Source organism: Arachis ipaensis, chromosome B1, assembly GCF_059453495.1.
Source record: "Arachis ipaensis isolate K30076 ecotype BB chromosome B1, ASM5945349v1, whole genome shotgun sequence".
Taxonomy (NCBI): domain Eukaryota; kingdom Viridiplantae; phylum Streptophyta; class Magnoliopsida; order Fabales; family Fabaceae; genus Arachis; species Arachis ipaensis.
In genome coordinates, this window is record NC_142436.1 from 52,723,449 (window position 1) to 52,737,642 (window position 14,194).

The window sequence follows — 14,194 nt, forward strand, 5'->3', positions numbered from 1 at the left end:
AACCTAGAACTATAAGATCCTAATCTAACCCTAATTCCTAAGCCTAATTCTAGAGAGAAGGGAGAGCTTCTCTCTCTAACTCTAACTACTTCTAAAACTAAACTATGACTAATGATTAAAAGTATATCCATTCCTCTTCAATCCTTGGCTTAAATAGCATCAGAAATGAGTTGGATTGGGCCTACAAGGCTTCTAAAATCGCTGGCCACGTGTTGCATTAAGTGAGTCATGTGCCACCAACGGCGCGCCCGCGTACCGTGCGCGTGCGCGCCCCTATGCGCGATGCAACTATGGCAAATCTTATATCGTTTCGAAGCCGCGGATGTTAGCTTTCCAACCCAACTGGAACTGCATCATTTGGACCTCTGTAGCTCAAGTTATGATCAATTAAGTGCGAAGAGGTCAGGCTTGACAACTTTTTGGTTCCATCGTTTCTTCATGAGTTCTCAAACTTTACATGCTTTTTCTTCATTCCCTTAATCCAATCTTTGCCTCCTAAATCTGAAATCACTTAACAAACATATCAAGGCGTCTAATAGAATCAAGGTGAATTAAATTTAGCTACTTTAAGTCCTAAAAAGCATGTTTTCACTCTTAAGCACAATTAAGGGAGAAGTTATAAAACCATGCTATTTCATTGAATAAATGTGGGTAAAAGTTGATAAAATCCCCAAAAATCAATACAAGATAAACCCTCAAATTGGGGTTTGTCAGGAAGCCATGCGTGTTTGGAGAAGAAGGCAGTAGGAAAGCAGAGATTCAGACGATAGAGCATCTCCGGAACCTCAACCTGTTCCTCATTACTGAATCACAAGTACCTTTTAATTCATGTTATTTACTTTTCATAACAAATCATTTTTATCATTAATCTTCTGACTAAGATTTACAAGATAACCATAGCTTGCTTCAAGCCGGCAATCTCCGTGGGATCATGGTGTGCGGAGTTGCAAAGGTGTGATTTTTATCATAGCTTGATTTTTTATCATACGACCCAGTGCACTTGCTGGTTAGTTGTGCGGAGTTGCAAAGGTGTGATTGTAATTTTGTGCACCACGCGTCACCCAAATCTGGCTGCAGATTTTGAACTGAAGATTGCACTAATCAACTTACTGCCCAAGTTTCATAGCTTACCTGCTCAAGAGCCTATCAAGCACCTCAGGGATTTTCAGACAGCCTGCTCAACTACTAGGCATCATGGTGCAGAAGAAACTACTATTTGGCTGTATGCCTTCCTATTTTCTCTTGAGGGAAAGGCAAGGGAATGGTTCTACACTCAACCTGAAGCAGTCGTTACCAATTGGGATCTTCTCAGGAGGGAGTTCCTAAAAAAATACTTTCCAGCTGAAGTCACAGATAGACTAAGGAAGGAGATTTCCTGCATTATCCAAGGCGAGTCAGAGACCCTTTATGAATACTGGGAACACTTCAGGAATCTCCTGAACTCATGTCTTCACCGCAAGATTGACCAGATGGTATTGATCAGCTACTTCACACAAGACATGAAGCCTTAGGATAAAACTACATTAGATGCTGCAAAATGGCTCTCTGAAGAAGTACAAGACGGCGACAGAAGTATGGCAGCTGATCGGCGATATAGCTGAATCTACCCGGAATGCTAGGCATAGGACCAACCATCCCAAGGCTGTTGCGAGGGTTTCCTTTAGTAGTGAGATTGCTGCTCTCACACAGACTCTGGGAGAGATGACCAACATACTGAAGCAGCTACAGCTGAATCAACAACATCCTCAGCCTCCCCCACCATAACAGAGTCAACAGTTAGTTCATCAAAGAGTGTGCGGAATATGTGCCTGTTATACTCATTACACTGATGAATGTCCACAGCTCCAGCAAGAAGACAACACCTTGGCAGATACTCATAATTTCTATGACCGCCCGAACCAAGGATACTATCTACAAGGCGGCAATTATAACCAAGGTGGGAACTATAACCAAGGCTAGCAAGACAATTCCAACCAAGGGTGGAGGGATAACTATAACAGAGGAGGCTGAGACAACCAGGGAAATCAGAGGTGGAATAATAACTACAATCAGAATAACCGATATCAGCAGAACCCTCCCTATCAACAACAGAACCAAAACCAGCCTTACAGAGCACCTCACCTCAGGCAGTCCCAAGCACCTCAGAACAACCAACAGTAGACTCCTCAGATTACTTACCCCTCGTCCTCTTCTAATGATGAGATGCTTCGTTCTCATGCGCAAGGACAGCAAGACATTCAGAATACACTTAGCTCTACCATAAACGGTCTGAATGCCACTTTACAAGCTCTTGTCTCCCGGATGGATTCATTATCTACCCCCAACAATCAGCTTTCAAGCTCCAGTACAATTCCTTCTCAACCTTTACCCAACCCCAAAGGTGAAATTAATGCCATCACTTTGAGGTCCGGAACCACACTACAAGAGAGAAATCATGAAGAGCTAAGCTCAAAGGAGAACATTCAAGTTGAAGATATTGTTGAAGTGGAGGATGCTGAAGAGGAGGATGAAGTACAAAACATGGTTGAAGAAGAAGCAGCTCAACCAGAGATTAGCGCACCAAGGGAAGCTGAAGCTACAAAAGACGCCATCCCTATCCCCTTTTTGCACCTTGCTAGGAAGTCTAGAAAGCAGATGGAGCTCGACCCAAAGATGGTGGAGGTCTTCAAAAAGGTTGAGGTAACCATTCCCCTTTTTGAGGTTATTAGCTAGGTACCTAAATATGCGAAATTTTTAAAGGATTTATGCATGCATAAAGATAGAATACAAGATTTAGAAACCATTCCCTTAGGTAGCTCAATATCTGCTTTAATGGGTGCCATACCAGAAAAATGTGGGGATCCGGGTCCATGAATGGTTAGTTGTGCCATTGAGGGTGTAACATTTTTTGACTGCATGTGTGATTTAGGAGCGTGTGTTAATATTATGCCATTGTCTATATATGATGCTTTGAGGCTCCCTCCCTTAAAAAGGTCGGCAGCTTGTTTTATTTTGGCAGATAAAAGCATAGTCACAGTGGTTGGAATTGCTAAGGACGTGCTGGTGAGCATTAAGGGGCTCACATTTCCTATTGACTTCTATATTTTGGAGATGCCCCATAATGACTCAGGAAGACCATCATCCATCCTGCTTGGAAGGCCATTCCTGAAGACTTCAAAGTTCAAATTAGATGCCTTCTCAGGAATTTACTCCTTTGAGATAGATGGCAGAGCAGTCAGTTTCAACTTGGATGAAGTCATGAAGCATCCCCCAGAAGATCATTCCATCTTCCAGTGCGACATCATTAATGAGACTGTGGCTGCAGTTCACCAAGAAGAAATAGAAGAGATGCACATGGAGCACGGTCCAAGTGTGGGGAAACCCTCTGAACACAATGAAGACACTTCGCCATCATCACTAGCTCCAGATGATCCAGTGCCTAACCATGAGCAAAAAATGGAGTTGAAGCCCCTTCCACCCCACCTCAAGTATGCTTACCTTGAGGATAATCAGAAGCTCCCAGTTATCATTGCAAGGGAACTCACTTCTCAATAGGAGGAGCAGTTGCTTAGTGTGCTGAGAAGACATAAGAAAGCAATTGGGTGGAGCTTGGCGGATATTGTAGGCATCAGCCCTCAAGTTTGTGAGCACAAGATATTTTTTAAAGAGGGAACAAGGCCTGTCCGTCAACCTCAAAGGAGACTGAATCCCACCATCTTAGAAGTTGTTAAGAAGGAAGTGACTAGACTGCTTGAAGTTGATATCATTTATCCAATCTCAGATAGGGAATGGGTCAGCCCAGTACAAGTGGTGCCCAAGAAGTCTGGAGTCACAACAGTGAAGAATGAGCATGGAGAGCTCATAACAACTAGAGTGCAGAATTCATGGAGAGTCTGCATTGACTACAGGCGTCTCAACCAGGCCACCCGCTAGGATCACTATCTCTTGCCATTCATCGATCAGATGGTTGATTGCCTGTTAGGTAAATCACACTACTGCTTTTTAGATGGTTATACAGGCTATTTTCAAATTCATATAGCTCTTGAAGATCAGGAAAAGACTACTTTTACATGTCCCTTTGGAACGTATGCATACAAGAGGATGCCTTTTGGCTTATGTAATGCATCGGCTACTTTCCAAAGGTGCATGATGAGTATCTTCTCAGATCTTATTGAGAGCTGTATGGAAGTTTTCATGGATGACTTTAGCGTTTATGGTGATTCATTTAACCTTTGCTTGGATAGTTTAGCTAGAGTATTAGACAGGTGTGTTAGTTCAAACATTGTTTTAAAGTTTAAAAAATATCACTTTATGGTTAAACAAGGTATTGTACTAGGACACGTTGTTTCTAATACTGGTATTTCTGTAGATCCAGCAAAGGTAAATGTTATTTCTAGTTTACCTTACCCCTCTTCCGTGAGGAAAGTCCATTCGTTCCTTGGTCATGCAGGTTTCTACCGGAAATTTATAAAGGACTTCAGTAAGGTAGCATTGCCTTTATCCAGACTACTGTAGAAAGATGTTGAGTTCGAGTTGAGTGAGGACTGCATGAATACATTTGATAAGTTGAAGATCACCTTAACTGCATGAATATATTGATTTCTAATACTTGTATTGTTGTATAAATATATTTATTTTTATTGAATTAAATTAAATTATTAATTTAAATTATAATCATCTAAATTTTAAATTAAATATTTTTATAATTTTAAAAGTTAAAATTATTTGAATTAAATTGAATGAAATAAAAAAATAAAAATCAAACAAACATAACATTAATTCAATTATACACACAATTTGATAACTGAAATGCCAATTAAAATTTTGTGTATATCTCGAGTACTGAAATCTTTATTAATTTTGCACATATCTAGCATACTCAATACCCCTAATTAGCTTTTGTGATACAGATTGAAATTTGAGTATCCAAAATCTAATATGAGACATTATACGTAATTAAGCTATATGCTATATTTTATGTATTTTTGTAAATTTTATATTTATTTAATTTAAATTAAAAACAAAAATCGATGGGTAGTATTCTGTGAATTAAAATATGCCTTTGGATCTGGCCTATTCCTAAGTGCATAGTCTTGAATTGTTAGAAGTTCAGTGAAGAGTGTGTGTGGGAGAGAGTCAGACAGACAGGGAGTGAGTGAGTAGAGTTTTCCGAAAATCGAGAAAGACAGAAATGAGGACGGTAACATTGCAATCTCCGCCATACGCGGCTCTCTCAATTCCCCCAGCACCTTCTTCTTCTTCCTTCTCCTTCCGTAATTCCACTCTTTTCTTCAACACTTGCCTCCCTCAGTTTCGCGCTTCATCTTCAGCTTCAACTCGCTTCGCTCTCGATGCTTCATCTATCCAAACCGGTACAACTTGCTCTTCTAATTGATACCTTTTCGTGTGTGTATATATATAGATGCATTTCATTCTTACCATCATTGCTTGGCTTCTTCAGCTTCCACCACTGAATTGGACGCGGTTTCAGCCTTTAGCGAGATCGTTCCCGACACCGTCATCTTCGATGACTTCGAAAAGTAACACCGTTCACTTCTCTATTCATTCTTCTTCCTTCAATTTTTGAATCAAAATTGCGATCTTTTATTTTCTTTTTCTCTGTTTAGGTTTCCTCCAACAGCAGCTACCGTTAGTTCCTCGCTTCTCTTGGGAATATGTGGTCTTCCAGATACTATTTTCAGGGTTAGCTCTTTCTTCTACGAATAAAAAATTGACAACTGAATTTTTCTCTCTTTTGATATTTGAGTGACTTAGGTTACATTATTTTTACTTTGGTAGAATGCTGTGGACATGGCTTTGGCTGATTCCGAGTGTTATGGGCTTGAAAACACTGAAGCTAGATTGTCTTGTTTCTCCAGCAAGGTAATCTCGTATTGGACAATTCTACGATGAAGAGGTTTTTGTCCGGAGAGAACGAAGATGAGTGTAGAGTCTACTTTAAAAAAAATTATAAAATTAAAAACACATTATCCTAAATAAATACTTAACTATCTATCAAAGAGATTCTTCATCTCTTCATCATTTTTTCTCATCACTATATCATGCACCTTTCTTATTTGGTTTCTCACTCTAACTTCATTACTTGCTGATTATGTATATTATTGTCTTTATCAATAGTATTGACTTGAATGTTGATTTTCTAGTCAAACATTGTTTAAGTGGTGGGTTTGGTGTTTGGAATTGTAGGCTTTGGTGAATGTCGGAGGTGACATGGCGAAGTTGGTCCCTGGTCGTGTTTCGACCGAAGTGGATGCACGGCTTGCTTATGACACACATGCCATTATTAGAAAGGTATTGCTCCCTTCTTTTTATCAGCCACCATCTTCAGAGTGAGAAACTTAAATTTGATAACGAAAAGCATTACAATCTATTGGTATGCGTGTGCCTTCAACATAAGATTATCATGTTGAAGGAATTTACAGATTTAATTCAATGCCTTCTTTGCGGGAGGTGCCAAATCCAGAGTCTTCTGATTCTGAAGACTTAAAGAGTTATGATATTCATTTTCATTGTTGTCTACCCCAGCCTTGAGCAAATGCAATAGTACCTTCTAATTTTAAGTTCACTATTCTGATGTAAGCGATGCCCAGATTGAAGAAACTAGGGCCTTTGTGGATGTGTGCGTAAACATGTTAGACAATTTTAAGTGTTTCTGACATTGAGTGGCTATTAATCGGTTTAGATAATATAAATAACCTTTACATCTGTATCTCCTTAATGCTAATGCAAATTACATGGTAAGAAAACACCCATCCTTTGTGAAATTCGATGTTAACCTATTGTCAAATGTTACAGGTGCATGACCTGTTGAAGTTGTACAATGATATTAGTATCCCTCCTCAGCGTCTTCTGTTTAAAATTCCTTCAACTTGGCAGGTGAGTTATCAGGCCAAATGGAACTGCTGAGCTTAGAAAGACAGATGCTTCACCTAATTTGCTAATTGATTATTTTCCTTTGTGTAGGGAATAGAGGCTGCAAGATTGTTGGAGTCCGAGGGCATACAAACCCACTTGACTTTTGTTTACAGGTATTTGTTTGGGGTGATATTCTTATTGAATGCTCTGAGTTTTGAGGTTCATATGTGAAGGATGTCATTTGATTAAACATCCCAAAGGCACATGTCTGTTATTTATATTCCTTAGGTTAGGTGTGCAATGCATTAAGGATGAAGAGGGTCAAGTTTTGTTCATAGAGCGAGACATCAAAGATAGATGGAAGAGTTTTTACGAGTTATTTAGTGAAGAACATGGGACCGTTAGGTTAACTACCGTGGCAAATGACAAAAAAGATACCTTCTATAGTACAATTTTGAGATAATAGAAGTCTGCAGAATTTCAAATGACCAGGCTTATGGGCCATATTGTAAAGTTGTGAAAGAGGATAATTGAGAGATATTGGAAGGACCAGAGAGGTTTACATGTGGTTTTCATTATTTTGGAGAAGGGTATGGAAAGGTTTCTAGAGAAGCCCTATGGAACATTCTAGAGAAGAAAAGCATTTAGATTGCTTATATTCTAGCAATCAAAGATATATCTCCTGGGTTAGACTAGTAGTTCTTTTCTTTTTTCTTCTTTCCAAGGATAAAATTTTGATATAAGGAATTTGTTCACTGTTATCCATTCCTATTCATTCTATATTATTCTTCAGCTTTGCTCAAGCCGCTGCTGCTGCTCAAGCTGGTGCTTCTGTGATTCAAATTTTTGTTGGCCGCTTAAGGGTAATCTCATACCTTTTTTCGGGAAAGTATTACTGGATGACATTAGGGTATCTTAGGTATAAATTTTTCAGGACTGGGCGCGCAATCATTTGGATGACCCAGAGATAGAATCAGCTCAGCTGAAAGGAGAGGATCCTGGGTTGGCATTGGTCTGTCATTCAACCTTGCTATAATGTTTCTTCGTCTTGCTCTGTGCTTAGAAATTTTTTGTAAATAAAATAAGAAAGCTCTTCTTGAACTAAGTCTGCATTCTGCAACGTTGGTATGACTTGTGGAAATAAAAACAACTGGTGCCTTGGTTTACCCAATAATCTGAATCTAGGCTGAAATAGCTATAATGAACATCTGACAAGTCCCATACCTGAAAGAATTTTTATTAATTTCAGGTGACAAAAGCTTACAATTATATTCACAAGTATGGGCATAAGTCAAAGTTGATGGCAGCTGCAGTTCGCAACAAGCAGGATCTATTTAGTCTTCTGGGGTATTTAAAAACTTAACAACATTCGTATTTCCAATTTAAGATCTGATTTTAGCTTTCTTTGTTTGATATTCTATGAACTTTTTTTGCTTTGTATTGCTTCTTGTGTAGGGTTGACTATATCATAGCTCCATTGAAGATCTTGCAGTCTCTCAAAGAATCTATTGCTTCTCCTGATGAGAAGTACTCTTTTGTTAGGAAGTTATCGCCTCAGTCTGCTGCCAGCTATGTGTTTAGAGATGAAGAGGTATGGATCAAGTCTCTAGCATAATTGTTTAAGATCAAATTACAAGACTGCGTTTGTATCAACAGATCTCGACCTCACAATTACTTGACAGTGTCAAACTGTCAATGCCAATTAGCCCCTTTGCAAATATTATAGGAAAATCAAACAGATTAGGTGAAAGAACAACTTCAAACTACTTGTTGCATGTTATGCTGATTTACCTTCCTCTTTGCTACCTCAATCAATATTGCTCTTGGTCAAGCATCTGCCACATTTGCCAAATGATTGGTTGTTTGTAATTACTGATTAGTTTGCTGCTGCTGCTTCTTCATTTTAATCTTTCCAGCTTGTTAAATGGGACCAAGCTAGCCTTGCAGCAGCCATGGGGCCAGCAGCTGTGCAGCTTCTGGCTACTGGACTAGATGGTCATGCCGATCAGGCAAAGCGAGTTGAAGAGTTATTGGGGAAAATTTGGCCACCCCCAAATGTATGAATTCAGTTTTTCTTTTGTCTCTCAATAGATCTTTTGCTTCAAGGAATAACAGAAGGTGCTACACCTGAAGGGAAATCCTCCGTTTGTTGTGTTTCTTTAGTTTCCCCTAACCTTGAAATCTTGGAGAGTCCGGTCTTGCAGCTGTACATTTTCTTCTGAGTATTTCCCCTGGTTTTTTCATCCTTCTTACCCGTATAGTTCTACTGGTTAAAATCTGGTTATGTGGCATGTTCTTCGATCTTCAAGCATTTCTGCTTGTTTGTGAAATGAAAACATCATGGTATCTTTAGAATATAACAATTCCATTTGACCCTAGTTTACAGTTTACAAATGTGGTTATGTTGTTATCTTAATAATCCATTGGAGTTGCAGTTGATATCTGGTTCATTATTCAAATTAGTCGAGAGAGAAAATTGAATAAGGTGCGATTGAACGCACAACTTAATAATTTTTGCATGTCTCGTTTAAGTATGCTTAAAACTTGTGTTAATGGGTAATATGATACTGAATATACTGGGAGTAGGGTGCACAATCTTCTAACACAGTTGCGAAGCCAGGTTCCATGTAGGATTGAAGAAAGTTTCTAACCTCATCTCCATTGGGAAAAGCTCATTACAACCAATGTTAGGGTTGCTCCGTTGCAATTCGAATTTCGAACCGAGACTAGACCCAATTATCATAATAATGATATATAATCCACATCAGTATATCACATGAACACTATGCATGATTTCAACATTTTCTACTAATAAATATGGCGAAAAATTGATCAAAAGACCAAATTAAAACTGAGAGAAATGATATTACTCTTATTTTTTATAACGCCACTTTAAACATGATCACATATGATGTTGTTTTATATTGTATGTTTGTATGGATTTATGAAAAAAGATTGACATTATCAAAATAAGAGTGATAATATAAATTCCCTAAATGCGTAATATAAAGAATCAAGCTAAAACAAGTCATTATTTATCAAAAAGTATATGTGCCCTGGTACTAGGGTTTTTTTAGTGCTCTACTAGAATTTTAGGAGGAATTCTAATTGTGATTTGTGAGTTTTTCACTGAGTCTGATCAAATTTGGATGGTAGCGACTGCTGCCCTCATGCTAGACAATAACCCTGCGATCAAATTTAAAGCATTACAAGAAAAATGTTGAGTACCGTCGGAAAATTAATTAAATTACCGTCAGATTTATTATCAGAATGAATTAAATGGTATAAATGTCGCTGGTAAATGGTTACTGTCGGAATTTTTTCGTCTAACAGTAATTACTGTCGGTTTCTGTGACAGATTGCCAACTCAAAAAATCAATTCATTACTCGCAGATTTTTCCGACGTATTGTTGGCACCAAAAAAATGTTTCGCGTACTATTACCGTCAAATTATTCCTACGGTAAATCCGACGGTAATGTCAATTTTTTTATTAAAAATTTTGAAATAAATGGTCAATTTTAATTTTAATTTTAATTTTAAATTTATTTTTCACACAATTAATGTTGAATTCATATAATGAAAATCTATCATTTAAAATAAATAATACAATGTTCAAATAAATTAAAAGTCAAGTACATCAAATAAATACAATCAAACAGTAAAATGAAACACTAATAACACAAATCTAGGTAATCGTCGTCGTCGTGGGTCCTGTGGCCCTGAGTCGGCGGCGCAGAAGACAATGATGTCCGTGCGTCACCAGCAAGGTCGACACCAATGGCACTCATCTGGGCCTGGTACACCTCCATCTGAGCCTCCATATACTGAAGCCGCTCCAGCGACTCCCTCCACTCTAGCCTGAGCTCATCCTAGATGTCACGCGGGTGAAGATCTCCTGATACCTCTCCTAATAATCGTTCAGCTCCTGATCTGCAGCATCACTACCTGTCGTCATGTCTGCAAATATCATACCAATTAACAGAAATTCAGCACAACAAGTCAACAATAAATTATAACAATAAACTGCAAGTATGAGGAACAAGTTTAACACTAATGTACTTCCTATAATCAATAGCACAAGATTGATTTCAAGAATTAAAAATCGTTTCTAATATAACCTAAAACCAAATAAATATCCAAAATTAACATACTTGGATTATATAGAATCAAGGAGCTTAAAATTGTATTAATCTTGTACTATTAGACAAAGAATCTCAATTATGCAAAAATTAATATTTTGGTCAATTAAAAGCATTTCACATCCATTCATCAAGGCATATGTGAAGGCAAGCATTGATTTTCAAGGATTGAACCAAAGTTTCATTAATAACTCGTTGAGGCATATTGTTGAACACTTGGTATATTAAGTGTAAACAATACAAAATGATACTAACAAGCATCCTTTCAGTACCAATTCAAAATCTCAACATCAATAACACCAAACTAATAGCATAACTCATGAACTCAGCAACAAATCAATCAAAACAGCTTTATCAGTGAATTAACGCAATTAAAACCAGCAATAAAACAGAGAATGTTCATACAATCAAATAATTATTAAACAATCTTAGTAACAATTTCTCAGAAAAATAGTCATCAACGCAGCAATTAACACAATTCGACAATTCCAAACACTACAACATTTTAAAACCTAATGTATTGAATCTAACATAACTTAATCAACCTAAATTCACTAAGACTAGAAACCTAAACTGAACTACTTTTGAAACTGATTCAAAATTAAAATTGAAATTCTAATCAAACTTAAATTAAATTAAACTAAAATTAAAGGAATTAGAAAAGAGTTGTTCGAGAACCTGTAATGAGGAACAGAGCAAGAAATAAGAAAAGAGGTGGATGTTGCAGCGGTGGTCACCAAAGTTGTGTTGAAGCTTGCTGAAATGAAGGGGACTACTGCAGCTTCGGTTATGTGTTAATGAGACAGAGAGAGCAGGAGGCAGCGGTTGAGCCTAAGAGGAAAAAGAAGGGAAGAAAGATAAGGGGCTCGCGGTGGGGGCAAATGGTAGTGACGATGACACTGGAAGAAGAGAGAGAGAGAGAGGGGAAGAAAGAGAAAAAAGAGGGGTCTGCGGCGGGTTTCCGGCGACGGAAAGGAGTTGCCAACGGTGGTGGTCTCGGTGATGACGACAGATGGTCGTGACGGCGACTGGAAGGAGAGAGAGAGAGGGATGGTGGCGATGGTTTCAAATGAGGGGGAAGAAGGTTCGTGATTTGAATTTACACCCGTTTACCGTCGGAGTTACCGTCGAAAAAATTCGACAATAAACCCGTCGGTAACGGACGCACCAAATTAATTTATTTTTCCTCTAGATATTACCATCGGATTTACCATCGAAAAATAGAATCCGATGGTAATTACTTAACCTTACAAATTCGATGTCGTTATTGCCAGTAAATTCAACGGTAAATTCGCCGCTACTCTGCATGCTAAATCCGACAGTAAATCCGACGGTACTCAAGATTTGTCTTGTAGTGGAAGAATATCAGATCATGCAATTTGCTGATGATAATATCAGGGGAAGGTGTTGAGAAGTGTTCTAGGAGTTTGGTTGGAAGATTGTTTGTTGATCGTGACTTTAGTGCCAACTTTACAATCTGGAGGCAACTAGAGGGATTTAAGTTGATAGACCATCGAGAAAACCTACTCCAATTTCTTTCATAGTGAGATGGATCTTCTTAAGATTAAGAAGGGTGCTTCCGACTGTTCAAAAATTACATATTCAATATGAGGAGATGGAATGAAGATATGACAATCAAAGAGGAATATTTTGCTCATGTTCTTGTCTACTATGGGGTTTACCTGAGCCTTGATAAACTAGTAGTTTGGAGAGAAAGGTAGGAGAAGAATTGGAAAAAGTCTTGGATTCAGATTTATTTGTGATAAGAGATAAGGAGGAAAAGGTCTTGAAAATCTAAGCTATAATGGATATTACCAAGTCTCTATGTAGATCACTTAAAATTGTTGGCAGCAATAGCAAAGTAATTTATTTTCAAATCAAATAAGAGTACATTTGTAATTTCTATCAAAACTATCTTCTATCACAACTATCTTCTATCACATAGGATATGAAATAAGAGCCTACATTTTACATTTAGAGGATCCGGTTGGGGGAAGAGTTAAAGAAGAGCAGTGAGGACCGTGGCTAAAGGCTAAGCAAATTTGCTAGAGGAAAGAGAAGATGAAAGAAAATCAGAATTCTAATAGGAAAAAACATAGAAAATCTACGTCTATTAGTTTGATAAAAGGGGATGATAAAAGGCAAAAACATATAAAATCTACATTTGTCAGTTTGATTCGAAGTTTTACAAGTCTATCTATTTAAGATGACAATTCATGAGTCAGTGGGGGTGGGAATGAAACAAAGGAAGGTAATTGGAGGAAAGGGGATGATGAGGTAAGAGAAGAAGTGGATAATAGTAGAGGGATTATAGAAGAAGGGAGAAAAGAAGAGGATGAAGTGGCTAAGGCTAATGCAAGCAAAAATCCATAAATTTATTTTTTTTTGTTGGTGTTATCGAAGAGAAGATTGATAACAATAGAGCTAGAAGATAGAATTTAAATCAAATGGCGAGAAAGGGGTAAAAATAAAAATCTGTCCTAAGGGTGAAGAGGAGTTCAACTGATTATGGCAATTCAACTAACAACAAGCAATATTGTCAAGAAAAAATGACACCAGCTGTAATGGAAGTGGGTGCCATCCAACAAAAGGCACCCAAAAAGGTATGAAAGCGATGATGTGGAACTGTTGCCATTTGAAAAAATCTCTAGTAGTTTATAACATCAAAAGAATTCTTAAATCTCATTCTCCCGAGATAGTGTTCCTTTTTGAAACTAAGAACAATACCTGGTTTGTAGAGGGTGTGATGAAGAAGGATGGTTTTCAATCTTGGAAAATGGTAGATCCTATTGGTTTGTCAGGAGGGCTGGTGATAGAATAGAAAGAGGGAAAAATGTGCAGATTTTATATTAAGAAAGTTTCTATATCTATTTTAGTTGTGGTAATCAACAATTTGCACAAAAATGGGAAGCTTTAAGGGTATATTTAAGTATGGATAAAGGTAGGAGAGATGAATAATTTTGTAAAATTCTAAAGATTATGGAGGATGACAACAACAAAATGATAGCATTAGGCAACTTCAATGCTATCCGAGCCAACCACAAAAAGGAAAGAGTTAGGTTTAAACCTATCACTTTTATCCAATATTTTAATGATTTTATCAATATGAGTAGACTGATTGATTTTATGAAGAAAATAAATTTTACTTGGTACAACAAACACTTTGGAGGTAATCTAATCAAAGAAATGCTTGATGGGT

General features: G+C 37.7%; 1 protein-coding gene across 1 annotated transcript; it reads left to right on the forward strand.

The window, feature by feature from the left end:
* The first annotated feature begins 5,008 nt into the window (after positions 1–5,008).
* LOC107630025 (Aldolase superfamily protein) lies at positions 5,009–9,294 on the forward strand. Its single transcript, XM_088501420.1, has 12 exons — positions 5,009–5,351; positions 5,441–5,519; positions 5,607–5,682; positions 5,779–5,862; positions 6,187–6,291; positions 6,796–6,876; positions 6,964–7,028; positions 7,649–7,718; positions 7,790–7,867; positions 8,105–8,202; positions 8,311–8,446; positions 8,772–9,294. Exons 1-12 carry the CDS (start codon positions 5,171–5,173, stop codon positions 8,916–8,918), a joined length of 1,200 nt encoding a protein of 399 aa, XP_088357546.1. The 5' UTR covers positions 5,009–5,170; the 3' UTR covers positions 8,919–9,294.
* Positions 9,295–14,194: the final 4,900 nt, after the last annotated feature.

Coding starts and splice junctions, on each gene's coding strand:
- LOC107630025 (XM_088501420.1), top strand. CDS start 5,171: ATGAGGACGGTAACATTGCAATCTCCGCCATACGCGGCTCTCTCAATT. Junction 7,029..7,648: donor CACTTGACTTTTGTTTACAG/GTATTTGTTTGG, acceptor ATTATTCTTCAG/CTTTGCTCAAGCCGCTGCTG. Junction 8,203..8,310: donor GATCTATTTAGTCTTCTGGG/GTATTTAAAAAC, acceptor CTTCTTGTGTAG/GGTTGACTATATCATAGCTC.